We start from the raw sequence: 23,938 nt of genomic DNA, 5'->3' as shown, positions 1-23,938 counted from the left end.
TCAATTCTTTTTGAAGTGCCCATTCCTGCCCACCCCCTCCCACCAGTCCCAAGCACATGTGGTTGTAATAAATGCCCTCTGTGCTCTGTTGCCAGATCTCCAGTGGACCCCCTGTGGTCATCTTCTCATTAGCAGAGAGGAGGGAGGAGGAGGGTTCTGGATGTTCTCACCCTTATAAAACAAAATGAAAGATGTCAACACACCAGTATGTTATTAATATTCAATATTTCATTTAAAAATCAAGTCTTTAAAATACAGCAAAATACAGGAAAGGGAAAAAAGCTTTTAAAGATTTTATAGGCACTTTGGAGCATTTCTATTGGTCCATCCATCATAAAAGTCTGACACAGTATAAAGAGCAACTTCCGGCTTCCCCTCGAAGTCTTTCCTCCAGATTTTGGAGTGTGTCTTTGGGAAGTTGTGTTCCTTCAGTCTGAAGAGCCTGTGTGAGGTCAGGCTCTAGGATATTTGACAAGAAGGCCTGGGGGTTGAGATCATGGGTCTGTGCAGGCCACTGCAGCCCCCCACAACTTCACTCATCAAACCATATCTTGTCTTTATGGTCTTCTATGGCTTTGTGCACATGCAGGGACACAGTCATGCTGGAACAGGAAAGGGCCTTCCCCAAACTGCTGCCGCAAAGCATATTACTGTTAAATGTCTTAATTACAGCATTATTATTACCCTTCACTGGAACCTGATCAGGGACTGGTCCCAAAGTCTGAAAGCCAGCCCTGACCATCATTCCTTCTCCACCAAACTTCACAGCAGCTGCCAAACCTAGATTCAGGTGTCAGACCGCCAGGTAGTGAAGCGGAATCCATCCCTCCAGAGTTTCTACAGCAATTTATTGATAAATAGCCAACAATAACCAATCATCCAGTCCACCAAACACCAAACCAGTCAATGGCAGAATAAAGCTGTTTGGCAATGGCGGAAAGGATTTGGCCAATTTTGTATGGGCGCAGCCCACATGTTCAGCTCTGCTGCTCATCCCACAAATGCATGTTCCTCACAAATGTGGCTCCATTTAAGAGGAAAATTAACAGACTTTCCAACGGTGTAAGAGTTATTGCCAAGAAGCAACTAAGAAATTACTTTTTGTGCTAAGTTCAGTTCAGCTCGGGTCAAAGTAGGCATATATTATTTGTGCCACTGTTATGATCCAGCATGTTGGGCTGTGCATAAACCCAGTGTGTGTTCTGTTACATGGCTTGTGGAGATGCCCAAACTCTGTGTGTTGTTGTTTTTTTTGGTTTTTAAGTAGTGAAACTGTAAGAGAGAAGAGGAAGAAGCTAACCGAAGAACCACACCCCTGCTTTCACACACCACTACAAAGCACCGTCGGTTATTCCAGAACAGACACAGGGATGGGGTAATGTGCTTTCAAGGGCCCAGATTAACCAGCATGTCCACAAACAGCCTGTTCAGATGTGAAGAGTGTTGATCTGGTGGCCCAAACAGTGTTCAGAGTCAGGAGTGTTTACAGTGGTGGTGAAACGAACCAGACATCTGCCTCTGTGTTTAATGCCTGTAGAAGCTGCATCACTGACGGGTATCACACGGATGGGTAGTGAATGTGTTGCGTGATGCCTGAGACTGTGTGTTATGATGACGGTTTTGGCTTCGAGCATGTTTTTAAGAACTGTAGCATAAGTCTGAACAGCAGAGTCGCTCACTCACGCAGACTGAAGACCCTCCTCTTCTGAGAGTACTCAGGCCGAGTGTAGAGTAGAGTGTGTGGAGGACTGTGTCTCCAGACTGACTTCTGTATTTAGTAGAGTCTAAGATTAGAGAGGTCCTCTGGATTCTACTTCAGTAACAGTGAAGCTCTTCTGTAAGTAAAATCTGCTAAATGCCTTAAATATAAACGTAAATGTAATCAGGACAGAAATCCAGGAATTTCTAACAGTTCAATTACTTTACCTTGCACAGAAGACCCAAGTAAGTTCACTGTCTATTTGGATAGTAAATAAAGTGGCTATATTTATGTTGTAGACATTAACTATGGTTACGTCCACACAACACCCCGAGTCCAGCTAGTCAGTTTTAAGAAAACATACCTAATTAAGACCACTGAACCCTGCCCTTGAACCCTAGGCTTATTATTCAGTTATCAAATTGTCCAGTTTTCCATGATATGGGCTTTTTCATAATTGTTGCACATCTAATTATGTTAATAAATTTCACAAAAAATCTGTAAAATCAATATTAATGACTATTTGCAATAGTCCTTTTATTGTGTGACTATGACATGGGGGAAAGTGTCTAATGAACTTTGACATAAAGTCGCTTAACAAAACTGTTGCCAACATTTAATAAATAAATAAAGTAGCTTCATTATTTATACAAGGTAAGCCTTTCCATCTGGAGAAGGAGAGCTACTGTTTCACAGTGAATCAATTAACCACAGAGGCGCCGGCAGCCAGATTAACTACTGTCTTCCTTCATGAAGCGAGCATGAGCTAAACACTCTCAGTTTCACTGAAAACTGAACCAGATCCAGATGTAACGCTCACAGCGTCAGGCTGAGGAGCAGCGGACCTTTGTTTTATGAAGTCATGGAGCTCAAATGCCTGTGAGGTGAGTGGGAGTGGCCTTTGTGATCAATCAGCATCAGTACCTGACCACACTAACACTCTTGTGCATCAATGCAATCAAATTCTCGCAGCAATGCTCTGACATCTAGTGTAAGGCCCCCTGCAAGAACAATAGTAGGGGTTACTGCAGTGTTAGGTAGCATGATGTGTGCATTCAGACATGTAGAGTAAGTCCTGTAAGTCTGTAGGATGTAGAAATATCGGCTCCAGTGCGACTGTACACACCACTGAGCCTCTTCTGACAAACCAAAGCTGACAGTAGTGAATAAAAAAGTCCCTTAGAGGAAGAGGAACCTTGAGAGGAACCAAACCCATTTTAGCTTATCAGTTGTTGCCCACTATAAATATAAACTCACGCTCTCCACAGATCCTTTTGTTGGTTGGTTTTAAAAAAATAAAAAAATAAAAAACACACCATGCTGCCTGCCATCAGCAGCCAGAGCCTGAGAGAGCACAACTGGCCTTGCTGCTCTCTCAGGCTCTTTCTGAAATCAACATAAAATGTTAAAAAACATAAAAATATTTTAAAAATCCATACACCCACTTAGATTATGTCTTTTAATGTCTGTGATCTTGGTAAATGGTGGCCGGTGTGGTGTGGTTGGTGTGGCACAACAGATAACACCACTACCGGCCAGTCAGCTACCACACCATGTGGGAGACTGGGGTTCGATTCCTGGTCTGGGTGACTGTGCTGCTGCGCTACATTAATAAGAGTCCTTGGGCCAGACTCCTAACACTGCATTGGCCCTCATCTGTAATACCAGTAACCTTGTAAGTCTCCCTGGTTAAAAGTGTCAGCTAAATGCTGTCAATGTTATCTGAGAGCTCAATTTTTTGGAGTGCCCAAACTTTTGCATGGTGCTTCTTTCCCATTTCACTCTAAAATTGTAGAAAACTAAAATGATTTTGCTTAAAATGTTAAAAAGAAGGTTTGATCTTTATTTTATTTTTTTTGTGTCTTCTGGAGAATCTCTCCATCCTCAATTCAACAAGCTATTCACAGTTCCATTCATTCTGAGCAGGGTTGCCAAATATTTAGTAATAATCCCGCCTGCTCTCTGTCTCTTTTATTTCTGTAACTGTCATCCACCCACTCCGTCTGTCCCGCTCACTGCTTTCACACCACGTCGGCATCATACCTTCCTATGAGGAACTGTTTCCATTCATTTCTCTCTTCCTGTTTCTCACCTGTGCTCACCCCAGGCCCCGGCGCTTTCCGTCCTGCCGAAGGGAGTGAAAGCCGGGCTGTGATGTCACTGGGGCAGAGAGACTCACTCCTCAAACACTGGTGAGTGAAAGTTCGCTCACATTTGAACATTCACTTCTGGAGCTGTTTGATGAGGCCTGTGATTCACTCCTGCTGCCTGGCCTCTGTTACTCCGACGCGGGACGTCCCGAGTGAGTCAAACCACCAGACACGACCCCCCCCCCTCCTCCTCCCCCTCTCACCACCCCCTGTACACACACATACCCACACCAGCACCCCTTCTGTTTGGATGACTGTCTCAAACTCGTTTGGCTTTTGAGTCATGATATCAGTCCACTACAGTCCAGGAAGGTGCTCCGTCTGACAGCAGCTGTCCAAGAACTCCAGGCTCTCAGTGATTCAAAGGCTGGAACGTCTAATTTAGTCAGACCCTGGAAAAATGAGAAAGAGGTTCGAACACTGGTTAGTGACTCCAGCATTACCCAAGTACTCTCCCCCTATCCCATAACCCCCCCCCCCCCATATCACATGCCCCCAACACTGAGAGGGTGAGGACTGAAACATGCCTCCTATGCAACCAGCCACCGCCTGTATTCAACTCCAGGCAACCGCCAGATACCCAGATCTCACGCACCGACCAGCAGACACTCGTGCCAGCTAGCATCACACTGAAGTGATATGGGGAGAGAGAGAGAGCCATCTACCCTTCCGGAGAGAGCCAGGTCAATTGTGCTCTCTGTGATTCTGGCTGCTGATGGCAAAGAGCATGAGCCAGGTTTTGAGCTGTGCGATCTTCGGGACATAGCGGCAGCGCCTTAGTCCACTGGACCACTCGGAGCCAGTAGACCTCCCCCAGTTTGTTTCCTGTCCCCCTTCTCTTTCTTCCTTTCTGTAAAGCATAAAGCATCATCTTGTAAAGCCACCTCAGGATTGTGAAAGATGCTATAACAAAAAAAATATTATGAATAATAATAAAAAATAAATAATAAACATAATAATAAGAAGAAGAAGAAGAAGAAGAATAGTTATTATATTATTATTGTTGTTGTTGTTCATGTTATTATTATTATTATTGTTGTTGTTATTGTGTTATTGTTATTATTATTATTATTATTTATATTATTATTATTATAAAATGTGTTGTTTTAAAGTATTTTATCTACCTCCAAACATGTCTTATTCTATTAGCAGATCATTTTGCTTAATTATATATATATATAATTTAGCTTTTGTCAAAAAAAGGAATGCTTAAAACTAAATTAGACAAATAAAACACTTTGAATGGCTTCAATGACTTAAAAGAAGCAAAAGTAAGTTAGTAATCAGTTGAATAATCTGCTAATATTCTTACAACAATGTAAAAATAAGTTATTTCAGATATTTAGGCTCCATCTAACTCAGATATGGTTGTCCGCAGTGAGAGCCGTGCTGTTGTCAGATGTGATACGCACTCAGGCCTCAGGACAGATGCCCTCACTGAGGCTTTGTGAGCTGGCATGGTTCTAATTTAAGGTTGGGTGTTGTTTTTGCCAAGCGCTAGGTGAGGGCGGGTGTGTGTGCGTCAGATGGCAGGCCTGTGTGTGAGTAACGTTACACACACCTGCGTTACACTGACTCCCCCTGGATCCCATATTGCTTTCTTACTTCCAAGAAGTCCACATGCTGAGAGGAGCTCTACACACAGCACAAACAAGCCCCAGAGCAGCCGGAGACGCTGGTCAGCACATATGTAAACAATCGGGTCTCACTTCTGAAAAGCTCCTCAGCCTTTCAGCCCATGTTTCATGACAAAGTACAGGAGGGGGCGACTAGTGTGTGTTTGTGGTCTCACTAGGAATGTTTTGAAAGTCAAGCTACATGCTAAACTGTGAAAGTTTGCGGACACCTCTTTTAATTAATGCATTCAGCTACTTTAAGATGCACCCATTGCTGACACAGATGTGCAAATGCACACACACAGCTTGTCTAGTTCCTGTAGAGCAGATCAACATCATGACCCTATTGGCACCATGCGGCCTAATGCCAGGCGTGGGCTAGAGGGGTATAAAGCCCCCCAGCATTGAGGAGCTGTGGAGCAATGAAGTGGTGATCATCCTGTAAACATCCTGACCTCACTAATGCTCTTGTGGCTTATGCAATGTTCCTCCAGAATCTAGCAGAAAGTCTTCTTCTCTGGACAGTAGAGACAGTTACTCCAACAGAAGCAGGAGAAACTCTTTAATATCTTTAACTTCAGAAGAAAGACTGAATGAGTGTCCAGGTGTCCCAATACTTTTGTCCAAATAGTGTGCACGTCCAATACTCTTGTGTTCACTTGATCTCTCCACTCTCACAAGCTCCCATAAACTTCACTTTAGCTAATAACAGCCCTTAAGATGGCTTCCGGGATTCCCCCGAGGGGAAATGGCGAGGCCAAGTGGACGAGGGCTTGTTGAATCTGGTGTTGAAACAGGGGCATTCACAGGGAGTGTGTTCCCCTTCTGCTGCAGAAACAGACTTTAGTCTTCTGGGAAGGTTTTACATCAGATGATGGAACATTGCTGTGAAGATTTTGCTACAAGAGCATTGGTGAGGTCGGATGATGGACATGGTGACCTTAAGCTCATACAGCAAATTAGAATAGCTACATCCAATAACGTAAAGGGTGTCTAGATACTTTTGGATATTAAATAGATAGATACACATTATGATCGATGCTGAGAACCCAGACAACATGTGGGGCTCACAGGGGTGTAATGTGGGCTAGGTGGGTTCCAGGTGGGGCTCTGGGCTCTGAGTGGGTTTGTACATGCGTTGTTACTGGGACCCACTGAGCTTACCAAATGGCTCCCACTGCAGCAGCCCACCTTATACCATCCAGGCCCCATGTGCAGCGTACAACCCAGATAGGACCCATGTTTAACCCATCCTGGTTCCATCACTGACCCTGGTGGGCATCAATATGTGGGGTCAACATGGAACCCATGGACAAAACTTTCTGGTTCCCAGTTGAGCTAACCGTACGGGCCCTGCATGGACATGTCAGCTGGGAACAGCTGGTAAAAATAATGGGGTTTTAGAAAAGCATAATAATGATAGATGGTCAGGCCTGTGACCAGACTCTATAGGCCAAGCAGGACAGCCGGTTTGAGATGGTCAGGAAAAAGAAGCTTTCCACAGGCCCATGAAAAATCTGCTGTACTGAGCAGAGATGGCCACCTAGAGGCCAAGGTGAAACATTACAACAATTGTGCAAATAAACGACATTCATAAAAAAACAGGACCAGAAGTGTGTCTACCTTATATCTAATATAAATTACTATTATAACATTTAGGATCCCATTAAAAACATAGTCTTTATATTGTTGGGGGATTAAATTTTACAAATTGTATAAACCATTAAAAATAGAAATTAAAACAGGCAATAGCCAAAACTGTTCAGCTTCCATCACTCTTAGCATTTATTTTGGTCATACTGATAGACCAGTTAATATACTGGTTAACCAGCTGGCGTACCAGTACAGGGTATGTTGTACCAGTTTGACCATCAAAAACAAGCTTAGTTGGATTTTTCAGCCAGGATGTTTAATTACTAAGTTTCTCTACTTCTTCTTATTTATGTCTTGATTTCTTTGTGTGTGTGTGTGTGTGTGTGTGTGTGTGTGTGTGTGTGTGTGTGTGTGTGTGTGAGTGTGTGTGTGTGTGTGTGTTCTGCTGTGCATATGACAATAAGCGTATTGTTCACAGCAGATTTTTTTAACTAACTAAAACCTGCAGAATACAATTTAGAAATATACTACAAATCTGTATGTATTTTTCTGGTGCGTGCAGTGAAAGGATGGTTCGTTATTATTTATTTTGTTTATTATACATAATTCTTATTATTTCTATATTATTTAATAACGGTTTAAAATATTAAGGTATTTTACTATCAAACATATATTGTAGAGGTCTCAAAAATTCAAATATGTATCAAATATGAAACACTTGCCATTTAGAAAATACAGAAAAAATATATTTAATCATTTCTGGAACATGAAACCTTTTCTGCTGACTGAGGTAACTGGTGTAATGAACATGCAAGTGAAAAATATATTATACTAGATATAATATATAACTTATTAATATTATGTATGTTAATAAATGTTTATATCACAGAAGCTCTCAATTTGGTACAAATGGAAAGGGTAAAAATGTAACATTTAGGCCAACGCTGGGCCTCATGTGTGCATGTACGTATTCTTATATTTATTTTAATGTATTGTGAATTATCAGGAGTAAACCATGATCTGCATGTGGTGAATATTTTTAATACACATTATTGAATATGGATTATTTTATGGTTTAGTTTAACTGAGCTGAAGATCGTGTTTATGGAGAAAACTCTTGTTTTTAACTATTTTTGTCTTGTTTATCAGGGTTAAACAGGGGTCAGATTGAGCTGGGGTCAGTTGTGCTGTTGCTGACCGCTCCGGACGGTCTCACTGCCGGTTAGTCCGGGTTCTCTCCGGGTTTCTGGTAAATTCTGTCCCACAGGGGAGAGGAGCTGGGGGCTGAGCTGAGGGGAAATCTTTGCGACTGCAGGCTGGGGTGTGATGACCGGCGGTGCGGATTACGGCAGTGAGAAGATGGCGGAGGAGGAGAGGAGCGGCTCGGCTGAGAAACTGAAGGAGAAAGCCAACCATTACTTTAAAGGTAAAGAGGAACCGCGGCTCAGATGCAGCGGGACAGCGCTTCAGCCTTCGCTGTGTGTTTTGCGGGAGGGCCGGGGGGATCGTTGTGCGGAGCCGCGGCTGTGAGTGTGCGCTCGGGGTGGAGTGGTTAGCTTTAGCAGCGGAGCTTCTACACTGATCCGCCCGCGGCGCGGACTCGGTTCAGCGGGGAGAAGCTCCCCGACAGCGCGGTCTTCGCCGAGAGCCCTGGCAAGTCTGCGGTGTTGGTGGTTAATGCAGGATTTTGCTCAGTGATGGTGGTGATGGAGGTGGTGGTGGTGTTAGCCGATGGGCTAACCACGTCATGCTGGTTGGTGTGTTAGCTTAGCCGGCTAGTAGTCCTAGAAGTTCGATTCATTTTACTGAACCGGTTCTTTCGAACGGGAATCAAACGTTCAAATCTGCAGCTATTTGATTCCTTGTTCAAATAAACAGTTGTGTAACGATTCGTATGTATTTATTTATTAATTTTTTCATTAATATTTCTTAAAATGTTCCCTACATTTAATAAACACGTTTCTTCGTAAAACAAATTTTCCTAAGTTTAATAAATCGTTCCCTCAGTTAAAGTGCAGCCACCTCTATCTATATCCTGATGGAACTGCGATCAGCATGTTTCACTTGTTGACTCGTTCACTTTGAATAACACTAATGTCACACTATAGAGGGCAGTTTTAGTGCACAATTGGTCTAAATAGGTGATTTTTTTGGTCGTTGATTTAAATGAAGTTGTCAAACGATTCAATTTGACTCGTGAGTCGAAGCGACTGGTTCTTGTAAACGAATCGGATCAGACGATCGACTCTGAATCGCTACACTTTAGCCGGCTAAGTAGTTACAGCGTGAGTTTGAGATCGGGAATCTATCTGTAAACACAGCGATCCTGAGCTCTGTGCTGGTGTGTAGTCCTCGGAACCAGCCTGTGGACCGAGTCGGAACGTAGCTAAGTAGCGTAGCGAGCGGAGTGAGCTCCGAGCGGCTGGCATCCATTCATTCATTCATTCATTCATTCATCCATTCATTCATTCATCCAGCACATGGGAGGAAGTGAGCTCACTTTATTGTTCCACGTTTTTCTGCGACGTTCAGGCTCGTGTTCAGCATGTTCATAATACACTCTTATAAACTGTAGTTTCTGACGTGTGTGTGTGTGTGTGTGTGTGTGTGTGTGTGTGTGTGTGTGTGTGTGAGGGATTAGCCGGTCAGTGGTGCTGGTTAACAGACCGGCCTTATAGTCAGGTTACAGACTTCAGTGATGTTCAGCTTCTCTGTGTTAAGAGCTGATCCTGCTTCTGTTGGAGTAACTGTCTCTACTGTCCCGAGAAGAGGACTTTCTACTAGATTTTGGAGGAGGAACATTGCTGTGAGGATTTGATTGCATTCAGCAACAAGAGCATTAGTGAGGTCAGGATATCGGATGATGATCACCACCCCACCTCATCATCATCATCATCATCATCCCCAACTCCCCAACTCACCCCCCCCAAAAGTACTGGACGGAGCTCCACCACCATCATTCCAGAGAACACAGTTCTTCCACTGCTCCACAGCTCCTCAATGCTGGGGGGCTTTATACCCCTCTAGCCCACGCCTGGTATTGTTAGGCAGCATGGAGCCAATCTAGTTTATCTGGTCTTGCGTTTGCTTTGACTGAAGTTCAGTAATGGAGTCAGTCAGGAAGGGAGCACACTGTATCGCACTGTAGATAAATAACAGAACATTTACCAGTACATTACATACAAATACATTCATCGGTTTATTAAGAGGTCACTTTGTGCTTGAGTTTCACCCGCAGAAACATCAGAACAGTATAATGTGTAAACGAAAACTGCCGTTAAAGAAATACTAAATACAGGCAGGGGAGTCTGAGGAAATTCAGCAATATGACACTATTTTATTTTATTGTTAACAGTATGCTTTTCTAAGCATATCGAGAATTTCGTCAGTGCTTAAAGAACACTGATCAACTGCACGCTTCATTACAAACAGTGTAATTAGTCTAATGTAATTGGTATTAAATGCAGCATATTAAAAATGAGTAAAAAATCACTGTACTCAGTACGGGAGAGTATTTGAATAGTAGTTTTTAAGACTGTCTCTAACAATTTTTTTTTTCTATGAGCATGTGTACCGCAATTACCATGAAAACGTCTTTAAATATCTCAATACATATTTTTGCCATATCGCTCAACCCTAATTGCTTATATTATATATTAATAATAATAATAATAATAATAATGAAATAATAAAAAAACAGGAGTAAAATAAACAATATTGGGCAGATATAATGCATAGATATGCCCATTGCACCTGACCTTGTGCATCCTGGGACGGGACTATTGAGCAGTGCAGGCTTTGCACTGGCTAAGCTAAAGCAATATACTGTAATAAACTGAAATGTACAAAAAATAAACTTTCTGTGGCCAATTTCATTAATACCCCTTTGACACAATCTCAAAAAGTCTGCATGATATTGGAAAAGCTGACATTGCAACATATTTTTCTGCAGAATTACTCTTATTGCAATATAAAAAATACAGGAACACCAACTCACAAGATTTCACTTGGTTTTGGTGTTAATGCCATGATATTAATAATAACCTCTGTACTGATGATCAGAGTAAAATGAAGAATATTGGGATTTTCCTTTTGTATCAAACAGTAAAAAAGCAGGACCTGTTTGATTTCATGTGCCTTATGTGATATTCTCCATCAGTGATGTGACTATTGCACATGTGCACATTGCGCTGACGATGCTGAGACGATATACTGTGCAGCCCTAGTCTCAACAACGTCTCTACAGGCTTCACACCATCTCCTCCACTGAGGGTCAGAAAAGCCATCCTTCTGGCCACGCTTCTTTGTCTGGATGGACCGAAGCCCTCAGACCACACAGCCTGTCCGGCCTCGTATAATGTTCACTGTCCTTTTTCTCTAGACCAGTGAGAGCAGTGCCACAGCGGAGTATTTCTTTAATACTAGTGTTCAACAAGTGATCAGTCGGGAGAGGAATTTGATAGGGCAGCAGTTTGCTTTAGCCTCACTGTTCTAGTCCTGCTGCTCCTGCTGCTGCTGTTTACAACGAACTTGCTGACGAGCAACATCAGATGTGTGGAGAGAATCAGAAATGTCCCACCGGTCCTGGCTGTTGGCACCTTTGTCTGTGCTGAATGTTCGTTGCATCAGCAGCAGAATCATTTCGGGAGTGGGGTGACTGGCCTGTCGAACTTTAAAGTGTCTGTTAAAGAACAGAGAAGAGAGACAATGGATATAATAGTGTGATAGAAAAGTGATTTTCTGAATTTCATTTATTGTAATGCATTCGTGAGGGTGTAATGGAGTAGCAATATATCACAATATATCGCAATATTATGTTTTTCAATACTGTATCAATTTTCAAACAGTATGAATTTTTAGTTAATATGTTACAGGTGAAGATTGGTGTTAATTTGATTAGAAAAATTACAATATATCGCAATATACTAAATCATAACCCCAATATCATGATCTATATTGTATCACCAGGTTCTTGCCAGCTCAGTCCTGCTGTTATTTGGGGAACTTTAGTGACGAGAGTCACTAAAGTAATGAGAGTAACTAGTAATGAGAGAAGTAACCAAAGCTGAACTGATTGCAGCAGAAAACATAGGCTGGTAATACAACTCATGAGCATATAGCAAGGTCTTTAAACCAGTCCTCAGGACCAGTCAGGCAACAATCTTAATAATCACATTTTGGAAATGTACAGTACCAAATACAGGCTAGTAGTTTAACCCAATTTCAAACTGGCCATTAAAGATCCCTACACACAGGGATATAGTAAAAATGTGGACGCGTTTGGAGACTCTGAGGATCGGTTTGAGAACCATTGCTTTAACTGATGGACTATCCTAAGTATTGGATGGGGCACCAGAACTATAATGGTGTGGATTTGAGATGGTGTGATCTGATTCATGTGTTAATGGTTATGTTTTCAGAGAAAGATTATGAGAACGCAATCAAGTATTACACGGAGGCGCTGGAGCTAAACCCATCCAATGCCATCTACTACAGTAACCGGAGCCTGGCGTACCTGCGCACTGAGTGCTATGGCTACGCCTTGGCAGACGCCACCCGCGCCCTGGAGATCGACAAGAACTACATCAAGGGCTACTACCGGCGGGCCACCTCTAACATGGCCCTGGGCAAGTTCAAAGCTGCCCTCAAAGATTATGAGACGGTAGGTTTAATGATCGTTCACTGCTTTGACTAATTTCTACAATTATGATTTCAGAATGAGCAGTGATCAGATTTTGAGTCATAAAGACTGTTGTTTAATAAAATGAATGTACGCACCGTTTCTGGGCATGCCAACAGTCTATACCTCACGCAATATGAAACTATTGTTGGGGTCAGATGGGCTGGTCTGAGTGTTTGTAGAACTGCTGATCTCCTGAGATTTTCAGCACAACAGTCTCTAGAGTTTCTCAGAATGGTGTAACCACTCCATACAGTTGTGGAGAGCAGAAAAGCATCTCAGGATGAACAACAACTCCAACCTTGAGCATGAGCTACAACATCAGAAGACCACATTGGGAACCACATCTGTCAGCCAGGAACAGAAAGCTGAGGATGCAGTGGCTCAGCACAGGGTCACCAGTCTAGCCTGGTCTGATGAATCTGGAGTTCTGCTGAGACACACTGATGGTAGGGTCAGAATTTGGTGTCAACAGCATGAATCTATGGACCCAACCTGCCTAGCGTCAGCAGTCCAGGATGGTGGAGGAGGAGGAGGAGGTGGTGGTGTAACTGTGTGGGGATTGGTTATCGGTGCCTTTCTGCCCTGTTAACACCAATCAATCATTGCTTAGAAAATTGCTGATCATGTTCATCCCTTCATGACCTTTGGGATGCGGTAGAACGGATTATTCACAGTATTAGTTCTCTTGAAAAATCTCCAGGACTTGCGTAACTCCACCATGCCAACATGGACCAGTACCTCAAAGGAATATTGTGAACTTGTTGAATCCATGCCATGAAGAATGGAGGCTGTTTTGAGAGCAAAGGGAGGCCCTACCCTATGTTAGATTAGTGTTCCCTTAGTTGGGTGATGACTGATGGGTTGTAGAGGTGTAATGATGTATTTAACCATAGTATTGGTTGTTTTCATCTTCACAAGGCAGGATGATCTTTTTTTAATGTGAGCATTCAGGTCTTTCCAGCTGGAACACTGTTCCATTAGTGCTTTATTTAAAAGATCAGAACCTGGATTAACGAGTAAGCCGTCGATAATGCCACTTGGATCCACCATGAGGGCGTTCCAGAGCTAATTTAGTCTCTCTTCTCTTTGCCATTCTTTCCCTAAGGATAGTAAATGCTCTGGTGTGGAGGAGGACATACTGTTCTCTCTTTGTTTTCCTGGCTGCTGGAAATGGTGGAGTTCTATTTTGAGCTCAATTGGTTCTGTAATTTATTTTACAATAATTAAGCTCATTAAAGTGTGTGTGGGGTTATAGTGCACCTCTAGTTCGTTTAAGTTTTAGGTTCAAATTGAGATGTATTTTATTTTTGAGCAGTTTAAGGTCGGTTCAGTATCTCAGACAGCTTTACCTGATGAGAACATTAGGCCTTGTTCAGCAGCATCCTCCTAAGAATGTTCTGAAATGAAATTGTTGAGGAAAGTCCTAACAGAATGTCTAGGTCAGATTCCTGATGTGTTCTAAAGAGCACTGAGAAGAGAATTGATCCCACTGTCCTCCTAAACTCAACCCATCCCTAATAGAAACACTGGAGAACGGCCGAATCTTCTAGGAAACTGTGTAAGTGGGGTTTAAGAACGGTTGGTGAACATCTGAGTGTACCTAGCCAAAAAATGTCTTCACCTTCCCCCTCCTCTCTTGCCATGAACAGGTAGTGAGGGTGCGTCCCAATGACAAGGATGCTAAGATGAAATACCAGGAGTGCAACAAGATTGTAAAGCAGAAGGCCTTCGAGCGAGCCATTGCCAGCGACGAGCTGAAAAGATCAGTGGTGGACTCCTTAGACATCGAGAACATGAGTGAGTGGATCATAAAGCATGCAGATCATCTGTATGAACGGAACCGCATGTTTACTGTTCGGAGATGCATGTATAAATAAAATATCTCCGCCATCCTGCAGCAATTGAGGACGAGTATACAGGCCCTAAACTGGAAGATGGGAAAGTTACGCCAAAGTTCATGAAGGAGTTGATGGACTGGTTCAAGGAGCAGAAGAAACTGCACAGAAAGTGTGCTTACCAGGTGAGGTCAACATTTAGACCGTTGTGGGGTCTGGAATTTACAGGGATGACTTTGGGAGTTCAGTTTGGGTAATGCTAATTAATGGGGTTTATGCTACATTAGCTGTGTTAGCCTTTAATATTTAAATGATGTGCCTTTTTAAAAAAATCTGCTTTTCAGATGCTGGTTCAAGTCAAAGAAGTTTTATCCAAGCTTCCAAGTCTTGTTGAAATCACGTTAAAAGAGGTAAGACTACACTTAGTCACATGAAAGCATTTACAGGGACTCCGAGTGGCTCAGTAGTCGAATGTGTGACCACCATGGCTCGGGGGTCGCGGGTTCGAATAACGAACCATGCCGCTCTGCCATCAGTTGGCACAATTGACCATGCTTTCTCTGGGTGGGTAGATGGCGCTTTCTCTTCTCATCACTTCTAAGCAATGTTAATCGGCTCAGGCGTCTGTTAGCTGGTGGGTGAGGCTGGGGACCCAGCTGTCCTGCGATGTTGGAAGAGAGGTGGTGGCTTCACATGTTTCGTCGGAGATGTGTTAAGTCCTTACCCTGCTAGTGTCAGGAGCATACTACTAGTGATAGGGTGAGTTAATTGGCAGAACCAAATTGGGAGAAAAGGGGGGGGAAATCAAAACATATCATTTAAAAAAACTGTTTCTTTTTCCAGACTTTAAACTTCCTCTTGATGTAGAAACTTTCTTCTTTTCTCTCTCCCTTCTTTTCTTTTTTTAGACAGAGAAAATAACCATTTGTGGGGACACGCATGGCCAATACTACGATCTTCTAAACATCTTCGAGTTGAATGGTTTACCATCTCCGACAAATCCTTATGTATCCTTTCACATTTGCTTAAAGCACTTTGGGCCGATATGTATGATAATTAAGGTAAGGTGTAAACTCCAGACACCAGAGGTCCAGCCCTGGTCAGGTGAATAGTTTTAAAGGTTGTATTTGCAGCTCAAATTAACCTGCTGGTTTCAGGGGAGTCTTATTAATGCATGTAATCATGGATAGAAGTTATGTAGTTCTGAAACACTGGAATTATAGCCTCTTCGGTGAGTTGTACGTTAGCCTTGACCACGGTTTGCAGCTGTTCAACGGTGACTTTGTGGACCGCGGCTCTTTCTCAGTGGAAGTTATTCTCACACTATTTGGTTTCAAGCTGCTTTATCCAGATCATTTCCATCTACTGAGGGGTGAGTCCTGCCTTCAGCAGTACTTATTGCCTGTGAGCACCAACAACACACTCTGCACACTTGCACTACAGGGGTGCATTTAAAGCATCATTATGTAGCACTTATACCCTAAATCAGCAGCTTCAGGATCACGGTGCTGCTCCACTGACTGTATCAGGGAGGACAGCGTCTCTAGCGGTGCTACTCCGGGCTCGGAGCGCTGCTAACTGCACTATGGAGCTCTGGTGAAGCGAGCAGGACGGCGCTCTCCAGAACTGTGAGCGTAGCGCTGCGTAACCCATAGAGTCATATTAGTGTCCAATCCTGTAGTATTACTCTACCCCCTCAGTTCACATGCTGCTCTACCTTTCAGTGATGCTTCTGCAGCTCTCTCAGCTTGTCCAGAAATGCATGTGTACAGCATGTTCTTTAGGGTGACTCAAAGCACAAATTTTACCTCCTAACGGTACGGGCAAGGAACACCAGTTCTCCATACTGCTGCTTTAAACTAAATAGATACTCCAACAAAAGCAGAATGAACTCTTTTTAATACCCTTGAAGGAGCAGGTGTCTCAATACTTTTGGTACATAGTGTACATCAATACATGGTACATAGTGTATGTATTGTTACAGCCTGATTCACTTTCCTAAGAGTAATCTCCTGGTATTCCCCAGGTAACCACGAGACAGACAACATGAATCAAATGTACGGCTTCGAGGGTGAGGTGAAGGCCAAGTACACAGCGCAGATGTTCCAGCTGTTCAGTGAGGTCTTCCAGTGGCTTCCACTCGCTCAGTGCATCAACAGCAAAGTGCTGGTGAGCAATAATTTCCAGCCTGTTGTGCAGTCTGAAAGTGTGGCCTTTGTGTTTTTTGTGAGCATGCATCATCACGCTGATCAATCCTATGATGCAAGAAAGATGCAACTCCTTTCATTCCTGAGGTTTTAATCTCATTAGCAGTCACACAACAGCATGACCAGCGAAGGTTGACCAGCATAGGGTATAGTTAGATGGTTTAACCGATATACAGGCATGAGCAGCCTGACCAAGCTAGACTACCAGTATGACCAGGCTTGACCAAACTGGTTAACCAGCTTTACCAAACTAGTCAACTGGTATGATCAGTTTGGTCCAGTTGGTGGTTAAAGCAGGCTTAGGAAAGACAATAAACAATTACCTAAATCATATTTGAGCGTCAGTTTGTAAATAAATATGATAATATTCTGAATAAAAAAAAAAGGTTTATTTTTAGTGACCCACAGAATTAAGATTTAGACTTTTAGGTGTTCGGTGTCTTGGATGCCCCAGACTCAAATTTTACTCAAAAATTACTACTAAAATGACCTTTGCCTTTTCTTTATAACATTTACCTGCTGGTCAGTTTATTATTAATAATTATTTTATTTAGCCTTAGGAAAATAGATATTGCTGGGTAAATCTGAGATCTGTGCCTCCATAGACCTCCTTATTGTTACGTGATGTAGTTAAGTTTGTGGTTGTGTGTGTGTGTGTGTGTGTGTGTGTGTGTGTGTGTGTGTGTGTGTGTGTTCTAAAGACCTGTATTAAATGTGTATTAAAGACCTGTATTACGTTTCAGGTGATGCATGGAGGACTGTTCAGTGAAGATGGTGTGACCTTAGATGACCTCAGAAAGATTGACAGAAACAGACAGCCTCCAGACTCGGGTAGGAAATCATCCATCTCTAATTAGACACGCAGCTGCTTTTGCGGTTATTTAGTAGAAGGTCATGAACTCGCAGCAGAATAAGAATCTGGTTTAGTTTGAGGCTTTCTCCAGTGAGTAAGATACTGTATCTGTAAACCTGTTGTGACTGAAGATTTATTGATGATTAAATCTGAGCTCATTCCTCTTCATTTCCTTCCCCTCTGACTCTCAATCTGTCTCTTAGGTCCAATGTGTGATCTCTTGTGGTCAGATCCTCAACCTCAGGTCAGTCTGGCTGCTCTGCTAAACTCTTGCACATATACGTAGTGATGATAATAATATTAATAATAATAACACTGCACAATAGTAACACTAAACTGATTCCAATCACAAAACAAAAAGAAGCACATAAGTACTGCCAATAGAATAGGACTCTCTGGAGCAGATAAACATCATGACCCTATTGGCTCCATGCTGCCTAATGCCAGGCGTGGACTAGTAGAGGGGTGTAAAGCCCCCCAGCATTGAGCTGTGAAGCAGTGGAAGAACTTCCCTGGAATGATGGATGGTGCTCCATCCAATAATTTTAGGATGAGTTTGGGATGGTGATCAATCATCCAACATCCTGAACTCACTAGCGCTCTTGCAACTAAATGCAATCAAATTCTCACAGCAATGCTAATCTAAAATCTAGTAGAAAGTCTTCTTCTCTGGACAGTAGAGACGGTTACTCCAACAGAAGCAGGATCAGCTCTTTAATACCTTTGATTTCAGAAGAAACACTGAATGAGCAGGTGTCCCAATACTTTTGTCCATATAGTGTATACTTGTATCTTCACGCAAATTGCTAAAACTGTAGAAATGAGCTGTGCTCAGGTTGCTGAGAGACTGTATATGGTGTTTATGTTGGCATTGTTGTTGGTTGATTGACAGTTTAAATAGTTAGGATCTCCTAAACTGGATTTATTAGATGTAAGTCTTAAATGTTCCTCTAATTTGACTGACTCTCTCTCGCTCTCTCAGAACGGGCGGTCCATCAGTAAGCGGGGCGTGAGCTGTCAGTTTGGGCCCGATGTCACCCAGCGCTTCCTGGAACAGAACAAGCTGCAGTACATTGTGCGCAGTCATGAGGTGAAGGCCGAGGGCTATGAGGTCACTCACTCAGGGAAGTGTATCACGGTGTTCTCAGCGCCCAATTACTGGTACGTCCCGCTGTCCGATGATTTAGCTGACTTCAAAAATCACATAAAACCTTGCTCCATAAACCTTATTCATTTTGTTATCAGGGTTAGAGTCTCCTTCACAATTATTGGCACCCCTGGTAAAGAGGAGTTAAAAAGCCTATAAGAAATGAACCTTTTGGTGAATTGGCTTATTCTCCCAAACTTTCATTTGGAGTAAATTTATTCTGAGAAAAATAAAAACTCTCAGTAACTGTGGGGAGGGGCTGGATGTGCAGAGACGGGCTTTGCATTGCACTCTGTGATTCTGTAATGAAAATGAAAGATTATCATAAAACCTTGTATCTCTGAAATAGAAGTGGATAAGGTTCTTAATGTAATGTAATGAGAATTGATTCTTTATTTGTATTGTTCCCTATAATGAGTGGCAGTGCATGTAGTTACATTTTTATTAATTTCAACATTGTGTTAATAATGAGATCTGACTGAGTGTGTAGTACGTACTTCCACTTCTATGCACTTGAATTTTATCTGAGTGTCCGTTATCTCTCTCCTGCCTGCAGTGACCAGATGGGTAACAAAGGAGCCTACATTCACCTCAGGGGATCTGACCTCAAGCCTGAATTCCACCAGTTCACTGCTGTGGTCAGTATCATCACACTGACATTTCTGACAGTTTAATAGCAGTTAATGACTTTAATAGCAATTGCTGATCATTTCTACAGTGTTTTTACCTTCAGCGGCCCTTAAATCAGGTCCACCTACCAGGTGGGGGCACTTTTTGTATAATGACAATTCTCAACCCTGGCATGCCCTTGATGCACCTGATGGGGTTTTCAAAGACCTGAGTGTTGCTGATGATTTTACGGTATCAACCAAAAATATCCAGCCCAGCACAGCACTGGAGTGTGCAGATGGAGCGTAATCAGCAGTGATGGGAATTTCCTTTCAACTGGACACCACAGCGCCCTCTGCTGCACATCCTGTAGTTGACTTTAATGCACCCACAAACACAAATTCTGACACAAAGCAACTCGTCATGAAATATACACTTTTAATCTAAATTGTAGTGGCAACAGATCATTTCAGCAGTTGAAGCTGGTCTCTAATTTGCTGATTGTTGTTAGAACGTTGCGTTCCACTTTAACGGTGCAGCTTTTACATTCTGCTGCCAGTTCCATAATTCAGCTAAGCTGACTGAAGAGTAGCTAACTCTAGTGTTGCTGGAATGAGGGGAATCAGTTTTTATTTTTTAGCCGTCAAAACTGAGGCTGGGTATCACAGCGGATTTCCTGGATCGATTTGTTCCAATTCGCAAGGTCCCAATTCAATTTGATTTGATTTAATATTGATTCATTTAGGGATATTTCAGTTGGAATATGAAGAGATTTTCAGAGAACTAATGTTGTAAATGTACAAGGAACACTAAACCTACCATTATTAAAAAATATTGTGTTAATATTGGGGGGGGGGTGGCGAGTCTGCGCATTTTGAAGATCGATTTCTGGCTTCTATACGAATTGATTCAAATTCATTCAAATGAAGATCGATTAGAACCGAAAAATCGATTTTCTAAACACACCACTATTCAAAACTAGAACTACAGCTAAATAAAATATAATAATAATAATAATAATGATAATAATAATGATGATGATGATGATGATAAATAAATAAATAAACTTGCAGGCTGTTTTGCTATGCAGTCTTTAGCAGAATGACTGACTCGTGGTTTCAGTGTTTAGTTTATGATTTAAGTATAAAATATGTTTTGTTTTTATACATTCATTGTTTAATGGTCTAGTTTTGAGTTCATGTATCATTGAACTGGGTAAAGCATCTGTTAGTCGATGCCAGTGGTGAACGGTAACACTGTTCAAATGAATAAGAGGGATGTGAAATTTACAGCTACAACAGCTGGTATTTGTTTCATATCCCTGTTTTTAATCACTTCCAGTTGTGAATGACTTCAGATAAGAGTTCTGCTAAATAATGTAAAATATCACCAGGAAGTAAACATTCAAATTATTACATAATCACTCCTTTTACTTACTGACGTATCCGTATCACCAGCAGAACAGTGATGATTATGGGTTATTGTATCAGTCCAGTTTCTGCATTCAAACACAAACGAACTAATGTGCCAAAACCAGGATTCACTGCTCTGTTGAGAAAGATCCAGATAATCTAGTTGGTTATGATCTCAGCTTATTGCTTATGGGTGAGGAAGTTATTGTACATCTACAGCATGCGCAGATGATCTGATATAACGACCAGTGTTTATAGTAAAGTGTGTGTGTACCTAATAAACTGGCCCTAATATAATAATCATAATCTATAAGAACAGTCCAGCATTTATCCCTCAGGTGAGTGACCGACTGAACCAGTGAAACTGAATGTCCTCTCTCTCTCCGTCTCTTCACAGCCTCATCCGAATGTTAAGCCCATGGCGTACGCCAACTCTCTCCTGCAGTTGGGAATGATGTAGAGGCTCCGGGTCGTCCACCAGTCTCTCAGCAGCTGTTCCTATCTCAAGTCCACACCAAACCCTCCAGACACGTCACACACTCGTCTCATTCCTGTTTTGCACAAGCGATTAGTCTCTCGCAGGCAGGCGCTCACAGTATTCGGCGTACATGTGGTGTAGCAGGGAGAGAGCTAGAATTACAAGCTGTGAGAAAAAAAACACAAAAAAAAAAAAAACGAGTGAGGACAATTTCCTGTCCGTAAGCCCCTCCCCCCTCCAAGTGTCAGTCTTGGGTTAGAAGGAAGCCACGCCTCCTCTCCCCCGCTGCTAGGTTTTTAATTAAATAGAAGTGGTTGATTCTTCAGCTGTGGGGGATTGTACCAAAGACCGGGGACCCTGCGTACCAAACGACTCGGAGAAAGAGGACTGACCGAGAGGTCCGTTGGTCTTGCTGTCAGAATGACTGACTACCTCCGAGTTGGTTGAGACGCGATGGGTCCTGAATTTGAACCGATTTAGAAATGTCACCCCTCGCCCCGGCCTCCCAAACCAATTTGCATTTGTCAAACCCCGCCCCTTTTAAAGCTTCGTTGGGAGGGACAACAGTGTGTTCCTGTGATGCCGTAGCAGTGAAATCTTCATCCTCGTCTTCAGCATTCTGTGCTGCTTAGTTTCGTAGCCGGCCACCTCGACCCGTACGCCATCTCTCTCTCTCTCTCTCTCTCTAGCAGAGCCACATAGAGGTTCATAGGTTCCAGAAGCTGTCTCAGGAGACTTCACTCTTAATGTCTAGTAGTCCGACTGTTGTCCGTCATACAGGTGTGGTTGAAACCTCACCAGACAGCTGTACAGATTACATCGCACTGTAACTTCTCTTCTATTCCCCAGCACTTACTGCTTCACCCTTTCAGCTCTTTCCCCGCCTGTGTTTTCTTATATGGGGAGGGAGCAGTGTTGTAAAGCTCGGTAAGTGTCAGTCGTACTCCATTCCGTTGGAATTCCAGCTTCCACACGTTTCTCTCCCAACTCGCTTGACTGAAATGCACTTGAGATGTCTGTGGTCCCCTCTGTTCGTCCGTTCGTTCGTTTGTTTGTTCGTTTAGCTAAACCCTCCTCCGCCCCCACCTCCCTTCCCCTCCCCACCCCGTGTGGATTTGTGACAGATCATGGCAGATGTTCAGAAAACCCATTTTCCTCTCTTTAAAAAAACGCACAGCAGCCATACCCCCATGCCCTCGACTTTTTAGATAATGTTATACACAAATGTGTATGTATATACAGTATATACTGTAACATGAGAAATCCCTGTGTACATGTTTGGAAAAAAAGTTATTGAATAAAAAAATTCCAGTCCAGTTTCACAGTCTTGGTCTTTTTTGTTTGTAAGGAGAGGTGTCTAAGCTTGGATCGGACAAAAGCGTTTCATTAACAATCCTGATATTAGTGTTTATTTGATCTTTAAAAAAAATAAATTAAAACAATAATGTTGTATAGAGAACCTTTAAATCAAATTGTATACAGGATATATATATATTGCTTATAGCAGGTTTTTTTTTTAAACAAACTAAAACAGAACATGAACTGTTTAGCCCCTAAAACTCACTTAGAAACCTATTTTGGTTATTTTGTCTGGTGCTTACAGTACACTGATAATCCAGCAGGGGGCAGGAAATGTAGTGGATTTAATAATTTTTGTTTTTCTGTGATTTATTATTTATTTAATGCCATTAAATATATAATGTCTATTAATATATAATAATGGTTTAAGAGATCAAATATTCAATTTTTACTAAATAACCTGATTGGCATCCTTAATTCTGGCTATGTATATATATATATATACACACACACACCCCATATCCCATGTATATGTATGTTTATTAGAAGAAAGGGAACTATGTAATTGATTTCAGTTTACAGTATATTATTTACTAAGTCTGCAACAGCATAGTAGTCTAGCTCAGCACACTCTCTCACACACACACACTCCTGAATTCCCTGTTTTACTGCTGTACCATGTTCTACCTATTCTGCTGCTCTACAGCCTGTATGTTAGTATAATAATAACACAGCTGACTGGAACTGAAGACACCAGGGTGAGATGGAATAATGCAGTGTCTTAATTTAACCACCAGAGGGCAGAACACCTCTGTAATCCGTCTGAACCACCTGAGCCCAGCAGAAGCTCAGTAATTCTAATAGAAATAACAGCTACACGTTATTTTATTCATTTCTAGTGATTTTATAGTTTTATTTCATTCTAATAACACGCCCTATTTATCTGTGATGCTACTGCAGATGAACTGAGTCTCATATTTACATTTTATAAAGGTTTATGTTTTTGGCACTTGTGTTTACAATACAATACAATTCATACAATGGTATGAAAATTAATGCATATGATGTCTCCATATGCTTATTATTATTATTATTATTATTATTATATAATGATAAAACAACCGACCAGAGATTCCCACCAATTTCTTACTATTTTCAGAATTTTGTAAACTAGTCAATCAATTAATAGAGAACATAAGTCAGCAGATTAATCCATTATGAAAATAATCATTAGCTACAAATGAAATAGCTTCATAGTTCAAAATAGCTTCACCTCATGTGTAGCTTTTTTATTTATTTATTTCTATATGAGTTATCTCATCATAAAGAAAGTAAATCTACATATACTTGCATTATA

The 23,938-nt window shown here is 41.9% G+C and overlaps 1 protein-coding gene across 1 annotated transcript; it reads left to right on the top strand.

Moving 5' to 3' along the window:
- Positions 1–8,335: 8,335 nt before the first annotated feature.
- Positions 8,336–22,598, top strand: ppp5c (protein phosphatase 5, catalytic subunit). The gene is made up of 13 exons (XM_072669096.1): positions 8,336–8,484; positions 12,479–12,724; positions 14,395–14,538; positions 14,640–14,761; positions 14,921–14,986; positions 15,485–15,583; positions 15,843–15,948; positions 16,603–16,745; positions 17,527–17,614; positions 17,840–17,880; positions 18,619–18,797; positions 19,340–19,421; positions 21,202–22,598. The coding sequence occupies exons 1-13, from the start codon at positions 8,385–8,387 to the stop codon at positions 21,262–21,264; spliced, it is 1,479 nt and encodes a 492-aa protein (XP_072525197.1). The 5' UTR covers positions 8,336–8,384; the 3' UTR covers positions 21,265–22,598.
- The last annotated feature ends 1,340 nt before the right edge of the window (positions 22,599–23,938 follow it).

The sequence above is a fragment of the Salminus brasiliensis genome, chromosome 23 (genome assembly GCF_030463535.1).
Source record: "Salminus brasiliensis chromosome 23, fSalBra1.hap2, whole genome shotgun sequence".
Classification (NCBI taxonomy): domain Eukaryota; kingdom Metazoa; phylum Chordata; class Actinopteri; order Characiformes; family Bryconidae; genus Salminus; species Salminus brasiliensis.
The sequence above is the reverse complement of the archived record's forward strand: the minus strand, read 5'-3'. Positions and strand labels throughout refer to the sequence as shown.